We start from the raw sequence: 19,694 nt of genomic DNA, 5'->3' as shown, positions 1-19,694 counted from the left end.
TGTTGTAATACATAGTGCTGTCTTCCAGCCAGTTATTCATATTACCAGATACATGCATGTCAAATTAGAAGAAGGAAGAAAAAAAGAAAGGAATGTACAAGAATTTAAGAAGAGAAAATGTATAGACAATTTTAAGAAGGAGACAAAACAAATTAAAGCATTAACTGATTCTTTCCATAGGCCAGCAGAAGTGCACAGTACAGTTGTCCAAAGCATCCTACTTGCATACACAGATAAATCTCTTTCCCCCACTCCCTCTCCTGTCATCCTTCTCAACTCAATTGCTCTTTCATTTTGAATAACTTCATTTTCTTTTTTGAGTATCTATTGTACTCTTCAGATTCCATTTTTTCCCTTTTAGGTTCTCACACTAAAGAGATAATGCTATGTATGCACATGTGGCTCTGATTTATTTGATTTAGAAGTGTGTTCTGTGGTTGAATCCATTATTGACAAAAGACTCTAATTTATACTGCTTTATAGCTGAATAATACTCCATTGTGTAAAAATGCCACATCCTCTATCTATTCTTCAGCTGATAGGCATCTGGGTTGTTTCCAGGAGAGAGAACTGAGCGAAACAATGCCTTTCACAATAACATCCAAAAACATGAAACACTTAGGAATTAATCTCACAAGTGATATAAAATATTCATGCAGTGAAAACTATGGTACTCTCAGAAAAGAGATTGAAGAGGATTTGAGAAAATGGAAAGATATTGCATGCTTCTGGATAGGGAGAACCAACATTGTGAAAATAGCCATACTCCTAAAATTGCTATACAGATTCAATGCAATCCCAATTAAATTATCATTAATATACCTCGCAGAGATAGAGAAAACTTTCCTCAAATTCATTTGGAACAACAAGAGACCCAGAATATAAAAAACAATCCTGGGAAACAAACGAAAGGCAAGAGGAATCAAAATCCCTGACATGAAATTATAGTATAAAGCCACTATGATACAATTAGAATGTCACTGACATAGAGACAGACAAACCTGAGGATCAATGGAATAGATTAGAAGATGCAGACACAACTACAAACACACTCATTCACAGTATCTTTGATAAAGGGGCCAAACATGCTCACTGGAAGAAAAGTAACCTCTTTAAAAAATGGTGCTGGAAAAACAGGTTTTCCACATGCTAAAACCAGACCCATGCCTATCACCATGAAAAAAGCTACAGTCAAAATGCATCAAAGATTTAAATACTGAAACAGAAACACTAAATCTTCTGGAGGAAAATATAGGTAGAAATCTTAAAGACATAAGTGTACATAGTGAGTTCATGATCGAAAACCAAACTGCACAGGAAATACTTCCAACATAGGCTGGGTGTGGTGGCACATGTCTGTAATTCCAGCAATTATGAGGCTGTAAATAGGAGGATCACTATGAGTCCAATCTATTCAGTGAGACCCTATAGACTCTGTAGACTGTGTACTTAAAAAAAAAAGGAAATACTTCAAAGAATCACAAACTGGGATCTGGGCCAGGGAGATGTCTCAGTAGAATAAGCGCTTGCCTGGCAAGAGTACGGGCCTGAGTTCAGCCCCCTTTCTGAAAACCAAAAAAACCAAAAAACTGGGATCTCACCTTTTTGGAAAGTTTCTGCATTTCAAAGCAAATTTCCAACAGAATAAAAGGAAACCAATAAACTCAGAAAAAAATTACAGCCAACTGCCCCTCTGACAAAGGCCTTCTATCTATAACATCAAAGAATTAAAAAAAAAATCTGATCCCCCAAATTCAAAAACCTAATAAAAAATGGGCATATGAGATGAATATATAATTCTCCAATTAAGAAATACATTTGCAAATAAACATATAAAAATGTTCAACACCATTTTCATTTGAGAAATTTAAATTAAAACAACACTGAGATTACATCTTGCCCCAGAAAGAATGTCAAAAATCAAGAAGTCAGCCAATACTGGAGAGGATTGTAGGGAAAAGGGAACACTTGTGCACTGCTGGTGGGAGTACAGACTGGTACAACCCCCATGGAAATCGATGTGGAGTTTCTTTAGAAAACTAGGATTGCAGATCCCATTCATGCCAGATATTTCCTTCCTGGATATTTTTCCAGAACAACCGAAATCATCATACCACAGTGATATATGTGCACTCATATTTATAGTATTTAATTTCTAATCTCTGGAATCTATTGTTATGTTTCTTTAAATACAAAATAACTTTGCATATGTGATGACATTAAGTACCTTGAGTTGGAAGGAATGCTATCTATTACACATGTGGGCCCAAATTGTCACTTGGTCACTGAAATCAAAGAAGAGGGCTAGGGAGTTAGATCAGTGGTATAAGTGCTTGGCTGGCAAGTGAAGGTCCTGAGTTCGATCCCTTAAAAAAAAAAACAAAAAACTTTCACTCTAATGGTAATTTCTTTTGCTTTTCAAAGACTTTATACTATGAGACAATCCCAGTTGTAGATTATTTGTAGTATCTCCTTGTGATCAGAATTGTGTTCATGAAATCTTTGCCTCTACGTGTCTTTAATCTCCCAGCAGATTTAGTCTTTCAGTTTTATATTTTTTAAAATTATTTTTAGGGAAGGGTGTACAGGTTGTTCAGGGTCTTACTACTAGATCAGAAAGTTAGTGATTTGCTTGTTTACAGCCTCCCAAGAGCTGGGATTAAAGGCACACATCACCATACCCAGTCTCAATTGCTGTCTCGGCTCACACTGGGGATAGGGACAGCATGGCAGTCCTGGGGATCAAACCCCCAGTCCCTGCCCCTGCTTGCAGGCACTTTAATCTGCTGAGCTATTTGGCTGACCTTTAGCCTTTCAGTTTTAATGTTTAGAACTATGTTCTGTTTAGTGCATGATGAGAGAAATCAGTCTAGTTTTCCTCCCAGCACATGGGAAGCTAGTTTTTCCAGCATCATTTATTAAAGAGGTTATTTTTCTTCCAGTGAATATGTTTGGCTTCTCTGTCAGAAATAAGGTGGCTGAGTGTGTTTGGAGTTGTTTCAGGATTTTTCTAATCTTATAGAAGCACAGTTTGTAAGACCTAAATCTTGGGCACAACCCAAAAGCCCATCAAACAAGGAATGCAAAAAAGTGATGTATTATTTTTATATACAATGCAGTCCTACTCAGCCATAAAGAACTATAAACTTGAGACTTTTCTAGTAAAATTAACACATTTTAAGATCATGTTCTTAAGTGAAATAAACGTATGGTCTTAAGGTATGTTAATTTTACTAGTGTTGTCTCAAGTTTATAATTAATTTCTAATAAAACTAACACATCTTAACACCATACTCAAGTGAAATAAAGTGGCCACATATGTGAAAACATCACCATTCTCTGTTGTGAGAAACGAAAAGTGTAAATAAGGACCAAAGTGTATAATGTTTATTGTGAACCAGGAAGAAATGATTTAAAAGAAAGGGGAATGGAGAGAGACAAAGTGTTAAAAGAAAGATAAAATGAAAACCTCTGTAAATAAGGAGGGGAAGAGCCGTTGAAGGGAGAGGAGGGAATTGGGAAAAAAGAAGTATCAAAATCTGTCATATACAGGTACAAATTCTCTATGATGAGTATAATCATTATTTATGTTTAAATGTAACAACCAACTTAATAAAAAAAGTTCCAAAAATAAAATCTAAGAAACTTCCACATGTATGGTCCCAGAAAACATGGCCACATAATAATGGTCAAGAACCAGGCATGGTGGGGCATGCCTCTAATCTCAGTACTCAGGAGGCTGAGGCAAGAGATTTGTTGAGAGTTCAAGGCCAGACTAGGCTACATTGTGAGTGTAAGGCCAGTCTGAACAACATAGCAACATCCTGTCTCAAGAAAAAAAAAAAAAAAAGGGCCGGCCAAATAGCTCAGTGGATTAAAGTACCTGCTTAGGCATAGTGCAGTGGCTGGGTTTTAATCCCAAGAGTGCTGTGCCGGCCTCGCCCCTGGGGCCCCTGAGAACGCCATTGAGACTGGGCATGGTGGTGGACACCTGTAATCCCTGCTCTTGGGAGGCTGAACACAGGCAGTTCACTACAAGTCTGATCTACTTAGTGAGACTCTGTAGACCTTGCAGACCCAGTACCAAAAATACAAAAAAAAAAAAAAAAGAAAAAAGATAAGTGAAATTGGTGGTTTTAGCTGGAGCAAAGTATCCATAAGACAAGAACTGTGAGTGTTTGCTAGACGGTGGGAGAGGCAAGGGACCAGATCTCCCTATGGACACTCAGAAGGGCACACTACTCTGCTGACACACTGAAATTGAGCTTGATGAGACTTGTGATACTTAGAATTGCAACAGTTGATTAAGCCACTAAATTAGAGAAATTCATTACTATAGAACACTATAGTATAGAACAACAGAACACTAACATCGATAGTCAATACTACAAACAAATATGTTAAAAATAACTCTTTCTAAGGTATTGATAAGCATATATTAGCATATTGCTTGTTTCTCAATTCCTCAAATGTAGTGTATCTTCACTTTTTGCTGTTTCTAGTATTTTTATAAACGCTTTGTAAGTATAAGAAGCCTATTAGCATAATTCAATGTTATAAAATAGTTTTCACAATATGACACACTAAAATATCCATTTTATGCAAAGAAAATATTGCTACTTCCAAATTTCTATATTTTTTAAGTCACAGCATTTAATAAAATTCAAAAAACCACGTTTCCAAAATAATTTTTTTGTTCACTTATTAAAATCTTTTCATATAATTTTCATTTGTAACATAAAATATTAAAATTCTTTATCCATCACTGACATCAGAGATAATTGAATTAATAATGTAACTACTATAAATTATACACTACAAAGATGTGTTGTCTACATGTTAAAATTATGCAAATTGGTTATTTTTTCTTGTTAGGTCTAATCATATTACCATGTCAGAAAATGAAGCTAAGTTAATTAAAAACTTTATGGAATACATAAATGTGTATTTTAAATATGAGGACTGAATGAAATTGCCTTTATTTACAATTTTTCTCATCCTAAATAATTTTTGTCAGTGCAAATATTGTGCAGGATATATTTAAGCCTTTTCTTAAATGCAAAACTAAGTAATTTATTTTGATTTTTTGATCATTTTTCCTTGTAAAATTAAAATCCACTGATTTCTACATCTGTGCAATTCTGTAATTAGAAAGATCCAGAGGACGCACAAGCATTCTGATTCAAACCTTGCATTCTGGAAAATTATTTTCTGAAGTACAAAAGGTACCACAATGAAACTTCGAAATGTAAATATAGAATGGCCAATGTAGTTGTTGGACATTTATGTTCTTAAAGTAGAACACTAATTATAAGCACCCTTTACAAATTAAACTACCTTTTCCTCACCCAGACAGGAGGAAATAAGCAGGCTTTTGAGATAGCTGCAGTTTACAGAAGTTTGCTCTGGTTTTGCTTGGTGAGTGCTGCTCTTACCTATCCGCTAAGCCACTTACATGGGGGGTGGGGGAAGGTCCTGAGGGAAAGCAGCACTTACAACTGACTTCCAGTAAAATCAGTGGTGGAAGCCTGCCTTATCTGAGAGGAAGTAAAAGAATCTAACAGTGGTTTAAGTGGAAACTCTTAAGTAAAAAACAAATTCAGGTTTTAATTATTCTGCTTCAATATCTAATGAGGCACTTGCATGTATTGCAGATATTTTTAATATGCTAGGACAAGTCTTCTTTCCACACCCTGCACTCTCACATATGGCATTATCTATGCAGGATGGGTGTTCACTAAATGCTTGAGAAAATGAATTAGGCACGAGAGTACTTAATTCCAAGCTTGGAGAATGATTAAAGAAACAACTTTCTCCTTACCACAGTCAGCCACACCGTCCCTTCTGGATCCTATCACTTCATTTCCATATCTGTCAACACACCAGCACTGCCCAATGCTTCCATGGCACTGTGTTGGCTTGTAGTAACCATCTTCATCACAGAGGGGGATGTATTGTGCTGGGAAGCAAACACACAAGCACACACAAACACACATATTTTATGAGTGAGTTGAGCACATTTCAATTGGTATACAATAGACATCAATGTATGCAAGACACACATGTGTGGCTGTCCAATCATCTTTCCCTTTATCCTAGTAATACCTGGAGAAGAAAACAAGACGTTCTCCATGGCAATGGAATTGATATCGCCATAAGGAACTGTTTCCATTTAGTGAGTTCTTACGATGAATTAAGTAAAAGAGTATTCTAAATTTGTCATTCTTGAAAGTAGATTTTCCAGAGTTGTGATCAGAATTAAGATTTGATTAATAGTATGCTTATATCAAACAATTTGGCAACTTTATTTATTTAATTTTTTTTTTTTTTTTTTTTTTTTTTGTGGCACCAGGGATTTCACTCAGGACCTTGTGCTTGCCAGGCAAGCACTTATTCTACTGAGCTACCTCTTCAGCCCAACTTTTTGTTTTCATGCTAATATTTTTATTTATGTTTTAAGATCTATTAAATTTCAGTTTCCTCCCAATTCAATGCTGCTTCATCTCATTGCACACTGCTTATTTTAACAGGACTCCTTCCTTCAACCTTTCACTTTAAAAATGACATAAGTGTGACCCCAAAATGAAGGTTCCTTTAACTGGGGTAGGTATGCTGTAAGTCCTCCATAATGCACATGTATTCGAGTGTGTGTGTGTGTGTGTGTGTATGCGTGTGTGTGCGCTCACCCAACCTTATGTGCATGTTTATGTAGATTATCTTTGGAAAATTTCATCTCTACCATGTGCTAATCTGAACATTTAGAATATTTAGGTTCATATGACTGACACTGTTGCATAAACCCTTGATAGTGGAAACATAGTCTAGTGGAATGAGTGAGAAAGATAGCTAATTAATCACTTTTATATGTATAATATTTCACACAGTATATACTACTTTGTTAATTAAAACTATTTAACTAGAAATATACAAGTTCAGCCATATCCTTCAAAACATACTCCAACACTAGTATGAAAATTTTAGGAGACTAATTATTTCTGATCTTTTCTGATGTATTTTCTGTGATGATAAATGTCACAGTTACTTGATAAGAGAAAAAATCAAATAAATGAATAAAATATGCAACTTTGTGGACATAATTTTGTTCTTCCCAAGTCTCAAAATTCTGATAGAGAACTGATTTCTTTTAAAAATTGTAATTCCTGTGTGAGATGTGAGCTAGTCATCTTTCAATGAGATTGATAAAATATTACCAATAGGGACAAATTGTGAATATCTACTATGGATATATACCATCAAACCAAGAAAGAAATCAATTTACTAATACCTACATATTTAAAATAACAAGATTTTACACAAAATTATCATTTATCTTTTGTGTCAGTACATTGTGTAAATGAAAAAGTACACCATCAATAATTACTATTGTGCTTCAGAATCAACAAAAACAAGTGGGAACATGCAGCATGCTATCTTACATTATAGCTGATCAATTTTCAGATATATACCTTCATCACACCCAAATTAGAAGAAATATTTGAGACATTCAATAACTAAAAATTATTTTAAGTTATATGTTACCTTTGGGAAGATTGATGATTTATGAAAAGCATGAGCTATCATTATGAATTTAAGAACGTAAAATTATTTGAAAGCATTTATTCAAAACTTATGTTGACAAGACTAAACAATAACCAAATAAAATAGTGTTTTGATGATCTGTTAATAATCAAACAGTCACATGTTCCAAGGTTTGAGGTGATCTTCCAATTATCTACCTATCCATCTGTCCATATAAATTGTATCTTCTTGATGAAAGAAAGTAGCAAGAATGATTAGAGTAAAAAAATACAACAAAAAGAAGCAAACAGATAAAATTCTAAGGTATCCAGAACTATTTTCACTCCATCTATACTAACATATACTTTAAATAACATACATAGTCATACATATGTAATGCAGTTAATTCTTAAATTTGTAGTCACACAATTATGTTTCTGCTGATGTTTTAACATTAGTATTGCTTGAATCTCTTTTTTAACTTAATTACTTGCAAGATGAATATTATACTACAGTAATAAAATAAACATAATATCTTTCAATAAGTGAGGTAATAAAAGTAAGTTTAATGGCTTTCCAAAAGTTCATAAATTTTGTTTCTGAAATTTAGTGCAGTCTATCTTTGTTGGATTAATATTGATTTTATGTTGCTGTTTCCCTGGGGTTATTTATGTAAGCAATAAAGCCTTCAGAAGAATGAGCTATTACTCACCCAGGAGCTTCTTTACTCCTTGATGCTTCTGAATATTGCTGAGCTCCGTCTGGCAAGGTGGATCTGCAACAACATCAGAAATGTTACTTCAAGGATTGCAGTTAAACAAAGAATATGTACTTTTATATTGACATTTCCTGTATTATTTGATCCCATTCATATATGTAATGATGTTCCAATTCTTACCTAAAAATAGTTGACTGCATTTTTATTCATACTACAAAAACTTGCTGTTGCTGATACATAGACATTGTATTATAGAGTATAAAATATAATCACAAACAAGTTACTGTTGCTCATCACTGCATCTTTTTAGAGAAAATGTAAAATAAAATTGATTAAAATAATTTTTGAATTGTTCAATATGCCAATTCAAAATATTCAACTATTAAATGATGTGTGAGTAATTTAGAGTAGGATGAAGGAATAAGAAATGTGCCGACCATACATTTACTATTTAATATGTGAGATAAAAATATTTCACCATGTAGTATCTAAAATATGAAGAGGTCATTTGTTTAAGAATCATGAATAGTTAACTTATTGATCTATGTATGAATCTTTTATACTAAGTATTAAAGGAGTAGGTCTCCAGATGGATTGCATGAGTGTCTAAGTGAAAGTATAAAATTCTTGCTGCCTTCCAAATATATTTTAGACATGAAAGGAATGATTCTAGTTGGTTTTAACATGGTATTAAAATCATTTCTCTTTTCCCTGGGCTAGTTATTGCAGATTAGAAGTGACATAGTCAACTATCTGAAAATCCAGGTATTTTTGAGTCTCTCTCTCTCTCTCTCTTTTTTTTTTTTCTTTTTGTGGAACCGGGGATTGAACTCAGCCCCTTGTACTTGCCAGGCAAGCTCTTATTCTACTGAGCTATCTCCCCAGTCCCTGAATCTTATTTCTTAGGGTGATATATTTTTTCCTCTTTTTTAAAATGTATTTTTATTAATTTCAATTTTAAAATATTTGGTGTTTTGACTTTTTAAAAAATCATTTATACATTTATTTATTTATTTATTTAGTTGGTTAGTTAGTTAGTTAGTTAGTTAGTTAGTTAGTTAGTTATTTGGTACAGGGTCTTGCTACACAACTCAGACTCAGTGATCCTCTTGTCTCAGCCTTCCCAGTGCTGGGATAACAGGTGTGCACCACCATGTCCAGTTTCAGTGGCCAACTCCATGTGCCTAGAGTTCCAGGGCCAGCACAGCATGAGGTACAGGGGCTAGAACTCAGTTCCTTGCACTTGCCAGGCAGGCTTTTAGACAACTGAGCAATCTCTTCAGCCTTGTTTAGTGTTTTTAAATTTTTGTCTTCCAACACATATTGCACACAGATTCTATTTAACTACCATTCTGTTTTTAATTTTCCCAACATCAACTCTTTGAGTACTCAGTTTTTAAAGCATAAATAACATGAACATGTTCTGATCACAACACATGAATACAAAAACACAACAGTCATCATAACAAACAACGTTGTGTCTTTAATGAAATTGGCCTGCATTTGCTACCTTGTCATAATTTGTTATTTAATTCATTAATACTAAGATATAGTTTTAAAAAATTGTTTAATAACCTAGAAAGCATGTGTAATATAGCAAATATATATGTTTATGTGCATAAAATTCTTAACAAAAGAAATCTATTTTTGAAACTTTCATTAAGTTAATTTTATATAGGTTGTTGAACTACTCCAGTCATCGATCTACTAGTCATCCATTTATGGATAACCGTTTGATCTCTAATAGACTTTTGCTAAAACATAAATATAATTGGTGTAGAAACATATCCTATACAATGCGTTTGTGTTTCCACATCAAATATGAGATTCATCAATACAGGTTAAGTAGCTTGCTCATTGTTTTTGTTCATTCTCTTTGTTGTCCTAAATTTTAAAGAGCAATAGCAGTGTGAAAGGTAGATTACCTATTGAAAGAAGGGAGACTTTTCTCGAATAGAAAAGGGAACAAGAACTGGAGGGAGAGGAGGAAAAGGAATGGAGAAAAATGGAAAGAAAAAGGTGGATATAGAGCTTTTGCAAAAAGGAAAAGAAGCAAGAGCTTGAGGGAGCAGGGGAGATACAAGTCTTAGGGAAGGAGAAGGGAATTAATATGTGTTACGTGCATGTACCAGCTCACGACAGTATGCAATAGTCATGTACTAAAATCATGCACTTATAAAGAATGTTGGCAAAAAGTAATGAGTGTACCACATTCAACTAATTTCCAGTTTTTTCAAGTTAAATCAAAATCATATAGAGCACTGGTTCTTTAATTTCTCCAAACTTCACCATAATGTGAGTCTTTTAGATATATATCCCTATATATTTTAAATTATAAATATGCATATATTTACATTAGGAATTTACATTTCCAAATTTAAAAGGATCCATATAAAGACGTACCATTATTACAACTTTTTCCCTCACTTTTTTCAGAGTATTGAAAAATAACATGCACACATACAATAATAAATAGGAAAAATGAAATAAAGATAAAATTTGGTTATACAGAGACTGGCTCTCTGAACAGGTATGTTTTGAGTGATGTTTGTCCCAAAGGCACTCTACATTCCTCGTGAAAACCTCATTATAATTCACAATTTCTTTGCCAATGAATCCTTAAAAAGCTAAGCTATTTGAAAAGGTTGAAAGACTAAGTCATTTTAAGACAAAATTAATAAAAATAACTTTATGGCGAATGTTGTGGTTCATTCAGCTCATTTAATAAGATCACAAAATAGAACATTAAAACTCCACAGTGTAGTGATAAAAATCCCATTTATTTTACACCGTGGGCAAAGCAGATAGCAAATTAATTTTAATGATTACTTTTAATATCTATGTTCTCATATCTATGTGTGCTTCTTGGTGATTCATAATGGAAAATATAATGAAGTACATTAATATAAAATATTAATTACTATTTTCATTTTCTTTAGCACATTTGCATCTTTATCAGAGTTATTTGTTCAACAGGTTTCCAATTTACTCTTCTATGAAGCAGTCAAGTTAGTAAAATTCCCAAGAAGAATGAGACATAGCATAGTTTTTTCTTTTATCATAAAGGGATAGATAAGATTTGAAATATAGGTCAACTATTTGCAACTGTAGGTATCCCATCTTTTACCTTGCTGTCTCTGGAAGCAGTAGCACCATTCATTGTTGGATATCAAACTGTCCTTATATGTGTCACAAGAATTGAAGAATGCTTTGGTGCACTGTTCATTCTTATCAAGGTAAATGCTCCCGAGCTCTGATTGGTCCAGCAGTAGGTCATAGTTTGTATCAAGTCTATTAAACATCCAGCCAAGTGAATCCTTGCAAATTGGTAAAATGCTTGTGTCGAATCCTAATGGCAAGAGAGAAAATGATGAGCTAAATATGAAAGGAAAATAAAGTAACATACATGTAGTCAGTATAGACTTCCTGCTGGGTAGTCTGAGAAATAGGGCTTAATTTGTGTAAAAGTAAAGCACATATAGTAATATTTATTTTTTAGGATATTTAAGAAGAAAAATTAGCTAGAAATCATTCAGGTACTGATTAGTAACTCTTCTAACAGCTGTTTCTGTTATAATCACGTATTATTTACATTTTATTTTTTAATGTCTTTTTCTGAACAATCAGTATATATAATGATAAATCTCTCATTAGATTATTATATATTTTACTATGTTATCATTTGATAATAAATTCAAATAATGATGCTACTTTCACAAAGGCATAATTAACATATTGTATCCTGGGCCTGAGGAGATAGCTCAGTGGTCTAAGTGCTTGCCTGGCAAGCATAAGGAGCAAGGTTCAATCCCTGGTAACACATGCTGTGTCAGCCCCAAAACTTTGGGTGCACCATGCCAGCCACCTAAAATGAGTGTCGCATGCCTGTTATCCTAGTGCTGGAGAGGCTGAGGCAGGAGGATCCTGTGCAGGAGTCCAAGCTACATAATGAGACCCTGTATCAAATAAATATAAATACATAAATGATTGAAAAATAAAAATAAATGTCTCATATCCTGTGTCTTTGTGGAATTATGATGCTTGTGGTATTTCATTAAAAAAACATGTTGACCAGAGCAAGACTAAGTATTATAAATTATTCTTTATTATGCTATTCTGAAGGCAACTTTCACAATCACAAATATGCTACAGTGGGAGGCACTAAGATGCACTGGATGGGAGCAGCTCTAGGGAAATGACAACCAGGGTTTGCGTTGAAACTTCAGAACCCAACATGGGCGATTCTGGATCAGTCCCAGACAGTATGGAGCTCAGTATATGAATGGCATTGGATGGAATATCAGTGCTTTGAACAATTATAAAGTAGCTGAGAATAAAAAGAAGTACTTGGATCACCCAGAAGCCAAGAAATGTAAGTCCTTCCTTAACTGTGACAAATGCCTACTCTATAGGAGGTAGCATTCACTCAATTAATTTTCTTAACAAATCGCTAAAGCCTGAACATAGTATAGGGTCTCTCCACAGTACACAAAGATAAACCACAAAAAAAGAGAAACCATCCCCACTAACTTCCATATTCCTACAAGCTTCACTGAGTGCTCTCCGGAAGGACAAGAAAGGAAAAGAGAACCAAGCAGGTCATCAGAGGAGTAGAAGTCAATGTGGGAAGGGGGCAAGTGTCTTCTCTGTGGTTCATGGGGCAGAGCTACCCATGCCTACTGAAGAGCAGGATGTTGTGCCACTGTGGAGAAACAGGCAAGGGTCTGCTCTTCAGGGAGAAGGAAAAGGATTTTAAAAAGCACTGTCCCTGGGAATGATTGAAGAGAATATGCTGAATGTAGATCATTAGAGAATTCCTACTACGGGCAGATGTGTCAGATTGTAGAAAAAGAGAAGGAAAAGGAAGAAAAAGTTCAAGAAAAGTATCAAGGAATAGTATGGAAAAATTACAAAGTAATTGAAAAATTAAATTATATAAGGAGAAGAGAGAATGAAAGTGGGACACAGAAAATAGTTACTAGATTAACGAGAAATCTCCAAACTTAATGAAATGTATCAAACCACCAACGAGGATAATGAACCAACTGAAGACACAAAGAAGTGGAAGTTGGACACATTATAATCAAATTAATAAAAAAAATAATAGGAAGAAAAAAATTGAAGCACTGAGAAGCAAAACAGTTATTATTCTAGAAAAGGAATAGTTTGGACACGGCAAAAATAAAACTACAGAAGTAAGAATAGAATTATGACAAGAATTTCATGTTCGGAAGGAAAATAATTGTTAAAATTGTTTTAAAAAGAAAGATGAGATTGTTTTATGAAAGAAAAGCAAACTTCAGTCATGAAAACGTTTAAAAATTGAATTTCTGGATAGAATACATATACCGGGCAGAAATTTAGCTCTATTGAAAAATGCTGACACATATTACTAATAGTATCATTAAAGATATGATTTTAAGCTACTACTTCAAATGGCTTGAATGTTATTTAACATCTAATAAAAATTATCAATAACATAATCTTTGTTTATTGATTACACAAAGGCAAAACATTTATCAAAAAGCGCACAGAAGGGCCAGTGAGATAGCTCAGTGGACTCAGCACCTGGTTAAGCATGTTCAGAAACCGGAGTTTGGTCCCGGGCAGTACAAGCCACCCCAGGCATGCTGAGCTGGCCACTGAGACTGGGCTTTGTGGTGCACACCTGTAATCCCAGTTCTGGGGAGGCAGTAAAAACGTCTGAGCTGCATAGTGAGACCCTGTATCAAATACATTAAAAAAAAAAAAAAAAGAGCGCAGAACTTCAGAAAAATTGGGACTTAGGCAAAAATACTTAAAGGTCAAATTAATGTTTTGAATTTTTTAGAATCATAGGCCAACCATGAAGATACTTTTAAAACAGAAATAAGCTAAAGCACAGACAAGCATAAAATGTACTTTTTCCAAAATAAGGCATTGTAAGAGAGAAAAATGGCAGGGCTGGAATATCATAAATAAACAGAAAGTAGATTACAATTAAACTACTTCAATAATTTAATATAAATGATCTGAAAATATCAGGTGAAATTCAATAAGTGCAAGTTTGGATTAAAGAAAAGCAAAGAAAATTTTTTCTCAAGAAAAAAATCTTTTCAAAAAGAAAAATATATTTATGCAGAAATAAAAAGACTGGAATAGGTGTCATGAAAGAACTAATGAAAAGAAAGCTAGATAGAACTTATAAATAATAACTCTGACTTCAGAATAACAAAAGTAGATGATATGAAGCAATACATAATGATAAAATATTTAATAAGCTGTGTCTGTGAATACATTATGTGTCTAAAATAAGTCTCAATATACCTAACAGGAAAAAAATCTAAAGAAACCAAATGGAGGAACAGGCAAACCTTAATTTCATTTAAATATTTCAGCACCTTTTCATCAACAAAGAATACAAGTAGGTGAACATTAACAGTATAGAAGAACAACATTATCATTAATCAATAGGTTGACATAATTTATATTGATAGAAAAGTTCAACAACTAATGATAATCAAAGTTTCGTTCAGGAGCATATGAAGCATTCCAGGTCATAAAATAAACCTTAACAATTTAAAAGAACTGAAATCATCTAAAGTATTCTATAAGGAAAAGAAAAATTACTATAGTAGATGGCATTAACAGTAAGAAAAATATATATACATATATAATCTCCAGCCCTGCTGAAAGTAACATGGGTTCATGAGTTGAGTGATTGCAAAGACATATTTTAAGTAAAACATAATTTGTCAACCAATTATCATTTGCCACTATATTGACAAATTACGGACAGCATTAGAAAATAACATATGTAGTTGGGAAAAATAAAAATATAAATAAAAAATGGCTGAAGATTGAGACTTGCTGCAAGTCTTGAAAGCCAATCCTCAATAGCAAAATAAAGTTAATGCAGGTATATACAGATTATAAAAATATAGGTATGAAAAATATGAGTGATGATTGGAAAGTTACATGTATTAGGCTGCTAACAGTTTTTATCTCTTTATCGAGGGAAGTGGAGGGAGTCTGTGCAAGGGTACTAACTCTCCTCATATACTTTTACATATTGTTTTAAAAATAAGCATCTAATTATTTTACAATTAACATGTGTATTATGAGAAAATTAAAAATCAAGATATACTAAGTTAAATATATTTTCTTCCCATGATATTTTGAAAATAATACTCGTTAGTGTCTCAAAGGATTCATCATAGAATTAATTGCTTTTTTATTGGCTAGCATATGGTTCAAGGATGGCAAGAGCATGCAGCCAGCCTCTCACTTGCCTATTACATAACCCATAATTGTGCTTTTGACTTATTTTATTTCCTTTTTATTTACACTTTTCCTCCGTCTTTAGCTACTAGCTCTCGTTGGTTTCAAGACACCTATTACACAAATGCGCAAGGATTTTTCAAATGAATAATTTGAATTAGGCAAAAATTTAATAATCATGCATATGTTCCAACTGACAAAAGGTATGAAGCATATGATTGCAATGTGAAGTTCTTCTGTGCACGTTTGTTACTTTTTAGTGGGGTGAGTTGTTTCATGTTGGTTTGCTAGGCTCAGATGGCTACTCAGTGTGCTCTTAACATACTGCCTCCCTATGTTTTGAAAACAAGGAATTCTTTTTATTAAAAACAGATTGTAAAAAAATCAGGGAGAAACAGATATTACTCATTTAGTGACCTGTTTAACAATTATTCAGATTTATGACTGAAGCCTGCTGTATGGTCTTATGATCCACCGCTTGGATATACATCCTATTTTTTGTAGTGTTGTGCATCCTTTTTATTTATGTATATATTTAGTACAGGGTCTACAGTGTCTACAGGATCTCACCACACAGATCGGACTCATAGTGATTCTCCTGTTTTCAGCCTACCAAGCGCTGGGATTATAGGCGCGCGCCACCACGCTCAGGCTCAATCGCTCTCTCAGCATGGCCCAGGCGTGTGGCCGGCACCGCACGCTGGAAATCAAACCCCAGTCCCTGTGCCTGCTTAGGGAGGTGATTTAATCAGTTGAGCTATCTGGCCAGCCCTTTTGCACCTTTCTGATTGAGCCTCATCTTTTTTTTTTTACAATGCATCTTGTTTATACACTACTTACTGTATAGTACTATAGCTTTATGTTCTGTTACACATTACCATACTATATATGAGACATGCAAATGAAAAAAAGCCATCAACTTGGAGTTTCTCCTTTGAACACTTCTTTGTTCTGAATCCCGTAATGTATGTACTGTGTAAAACTCTTCGTTTAGTCACCATTTCGTTGAATGACTTAGTCATAGGAACTCAGTCACGAAGCGAAGGGCATTGTAGGCTGCTGTGTTTTCAGCACATTCAGTAAAAAGATTGTGCAAATAAGCACAGCATCCATGTAAAGACAAAGGTTTTCATATGAGATCTATTTTTTTTGACTGAATGCCCAGAATATGTACAATTTGCCTATTTTGATGCAGAAGGAAGTGATCTGGAACGTGGTCTGCTGAGACGTGCTGATCACCTAAGACACAGATGGGAGAGCTGGACCTAGAACAAGAGATAGTTACCAGTGTGCTGTCTTCACTGGGCTCACCTCTAAGGACTGTTTGCTCCCACAGCTCCTCAGGTCATAATAAAATGGGTCATTTGGACTAAATAAGTTATCAGATATAAGCAAACTCTTTAGAAGTGATGTTACCGGTGGAACTACTGGGTGTGTAGAAATGCCTCATATCCTCTGGATGTACATATTTTCTTAACAGTTATCTACATAGTTCCAACCTCAGGAAACAATTGAACATTATCACTGCTATTATTTGCCTGTGATTTTTCATATATTTAAATTTTGTCTTATTCTCCTGGATAATGCCCTTCTTTACTATACACCTCCTATGTCTTTCTATCCTCCAAGGTATTTCCTGCAGAGGCAGGCAGAGCAGGGTTCCATTAATGCCAGTTTCACTGGGAAGAATATTTGGAATTTATGATGATTTTCACATTCAAGCAGGTTCATGGCTCCAAGATATCTTATTAGTAGTATCTTAATTTCACTGCTTCCTTGCAATGACCTGAAGAAGCTCCTTCATGAATGAGCAAAAATCACAAATTCAAAGTAAAGCTTCCAGCAATATCAACTGTGACATCCATGTGACCTTGAAGAATTCATAGAAGCAGCTAAGATGCCAGGAAAGGGCATGTGAGGAAATATAGGAATAGAGCTTTATGGACTCACAAATATCATATCTAGATTGCATCCATTACTGATGAGCACTTCCCATATCATTTTTTCATCATAAGATATCTGGGAATTTCCGATTCATTTTTATTCTTGTCTTTTCTGACATGTGTGGAATCAAAATTGCCTGAACTGGGCCAGGGAGATGGCTCTGTGGAATAAATGCTTCCTTGGCAAGTGCAAGGGACTGTGTTCAATCCCCAGTCCCCACCCAAAAAAAAAATTTGCCTGAACCCAGCCAATGGGATGATTTGTTGGTGGCTGTTGTGTTTTATTTCAAAGGCCATTGAATAGCATGTATTCTTAAGAAAAACAAATCATTTTTCTTGAACTATTTTGATGACATGATGTCTGACACAGAATCTTCCTTATTAAATGACCTCCGTGTTTAATGACCATTTAGATGTTGGCAGAAGCCTGCTAGTGGGAATCAGCATTTGTGGCTTAGTTTTATATTCTGTCCTACATCATAGTACTGTATGTAACCGTCATGCAAATAAAAGCAAAGCTATCAAGCTGGAGTTTTCTTTGGCAGTTTCTTTGTTTGGAGTCTTATAATATGCACACCAGACACAATTCCTCACTTAGTAACCAATTGATTGAACAGTGTAGTGATGGAAACAGAACTCACTCATTAGATGAGTGTCTCTAATCTATTCCTTAATGATATTCAACTTGTCAAAGCTAATAGTAAATTTTACTTTTACTGTATGGAGCAATCTAATCCCTAAGGACCGGAGGCCAAAAGAAGCTTGCTTCTGGGAAATCCAGTTTGATAATTTTCCAGAACATAATAATGCAACAATAATTTCATGGCTATATATCATTCACTTCGTATCTCTTTTTATTTAATTGCCACTTAATCTAACAAATCCACATATGAGCTAAACATGACTTAGACTATTCCTGAAAAATTTAATTATCTATATACTAAGACAGTACCTTCATTATATGTAAGTACATAATTAAATTTTATTATGTAGAGTTATAGTGTCTACCTAATAAAAGTAGAAAATGCCAGATGTCTCAATAATTAAAACCACCAAAATGAGCAAAGATTTGGATCTTTAATTTTACTGCTTAAAATAAGAAAATTTATCTACCGTCTTTACAGATCTGTTTTCAAAAAGTGAAGTTTCCTGCTAATTATTGTAGTAGCTATTCATACACTAGAAAGTTTATAAATGCATTAAAATAAGACATTATTTTAAAATCATTTGATTCTATTCAATCTTCCTCTCAATGTGAAACCAGCATGACATAAAGTGAGCACTATCTTGGTAAGAAATTGGAATGAATTCATTTACCCTGGATGCGTAAGGAAGACCATCATTTTCTCTGACAGAAGAGAACATTTGGTGTATAGGAAAGTGACAATGAGACATTATCTTAATCTAAATCAGACTGTTAATCTGTGGATTTTGCTTGTGATGTTCATGTCCTGATGTTTTCCAGTGTGATGAAAGGAAAATTAATGTGCTATCACTTTGTAAGAGGAAAGTATTCTCAATTGTGACCAAATTTTAAACCTGGGAATAGTAGTTCTGCTATATAAGTTTTGGAGATTTTCATAATAAAGTAAATTCAAGAAATATAAATTACAGTAGATAAGACATATACTTTCTTCATACAGGCTCAACAATGTATTTTCATGGCAGTGATGGTTGGATCTGGGACAAATTTTCCCCTTTTCTTAACACTTTAATCACAAAACTCATTTTAAGATTTTTATCTCTTTAGTTGCTATGATCATTCCTTTGCATCTTATCTCGGTGATTGCTTTAAAATATATCCAAGCAAAGCCTATTCAAGAATCCTGACTTTTAAAAAATGTATATTGTAGTTGTTAAAAATAATGGGATACTTCATTCAAAAAATCTGTGACAATGCTGACATTTTCCATCAAATCTAACCATTTTTATGGATGTTTATACTATTCAATATTTGAACAAAAATCTATTCTTGGGAATTGGTTGTAAAATTCTTTGAGTAAAGGCTGTGATTAAATTTTCATAATAAAAATTTCAGATGAAGATCATATGGCATTGGAAAACTATGAATAGCTACTACAATAATTACTAGAACAATACCATATTTCACTATATTTTAATGGTTTCAGAGGGTAGTAAGATGTTTAATGTAAAATGTATACTGATGCTAGCATTATAAGCAGTTATCTTAGTTTCTTTTTCCTTGCTGGAACACAACACCTAAGAGCCACAACTTAGAGAGGAAAGGTTTATGT

General features: G+C 33.9%; 1 protein-coding gene across 1 annotated transcript in view; it reads right to left on the bottom strand.

Annotated features, from left to right (window-relative positions):
- Spock3 (SPARC/osteonectin, cwcv and kazal like domains proteoglycan 3) overlaps nucleotides 1–19,694 on the bottom strand; it is a 64,142-nt gene that overhangs the window by 2,351 nt on the left and 42,097 nt on the right. Inside the window, exons 4-6 of the mRNA XM_004630713.2 lie at nucleotides 11,364–11,585; nucleotides 8,231–8,293; nucleotides 5,822–5,959 (exon numbers count right to left, since the gene is read on the bottom strand). Of these exons, the coding sequence (XP_004630770.1) occupies nucleotides 5,822–5,959; nucleotides 8,231–8,293; nucleotides 11,364–11,585 (423 nt within the window). The remainder of the gene's footprint in view (nucleotides 1–5,821; nucleotides 5,960–8,230; nucleotides 8,294–11,363; nucleotides 11,586–19,694) is intronic.

The sequence above is a fragment of the Octodon degus genome, unplaced genomic scaffold, assembly GCF_000260255.1.
Source record: "Octodon degus isolate 3935 unplaced genomic scaffold, OctDeg1.0 scaffold00036, whole genome shotgun sequence".
Taxonomy (NCBI): Eukaryota; Metazoa; Chordata; class Mammalia; order Rodentia; family Octodontidae; genus Octodon; species Octodon degus.
The sequence above is the reverse complement of the archived record's forward strand: the minus strand, read 5'-3'. Positions and strand labels throughout refer to the sequence as shown.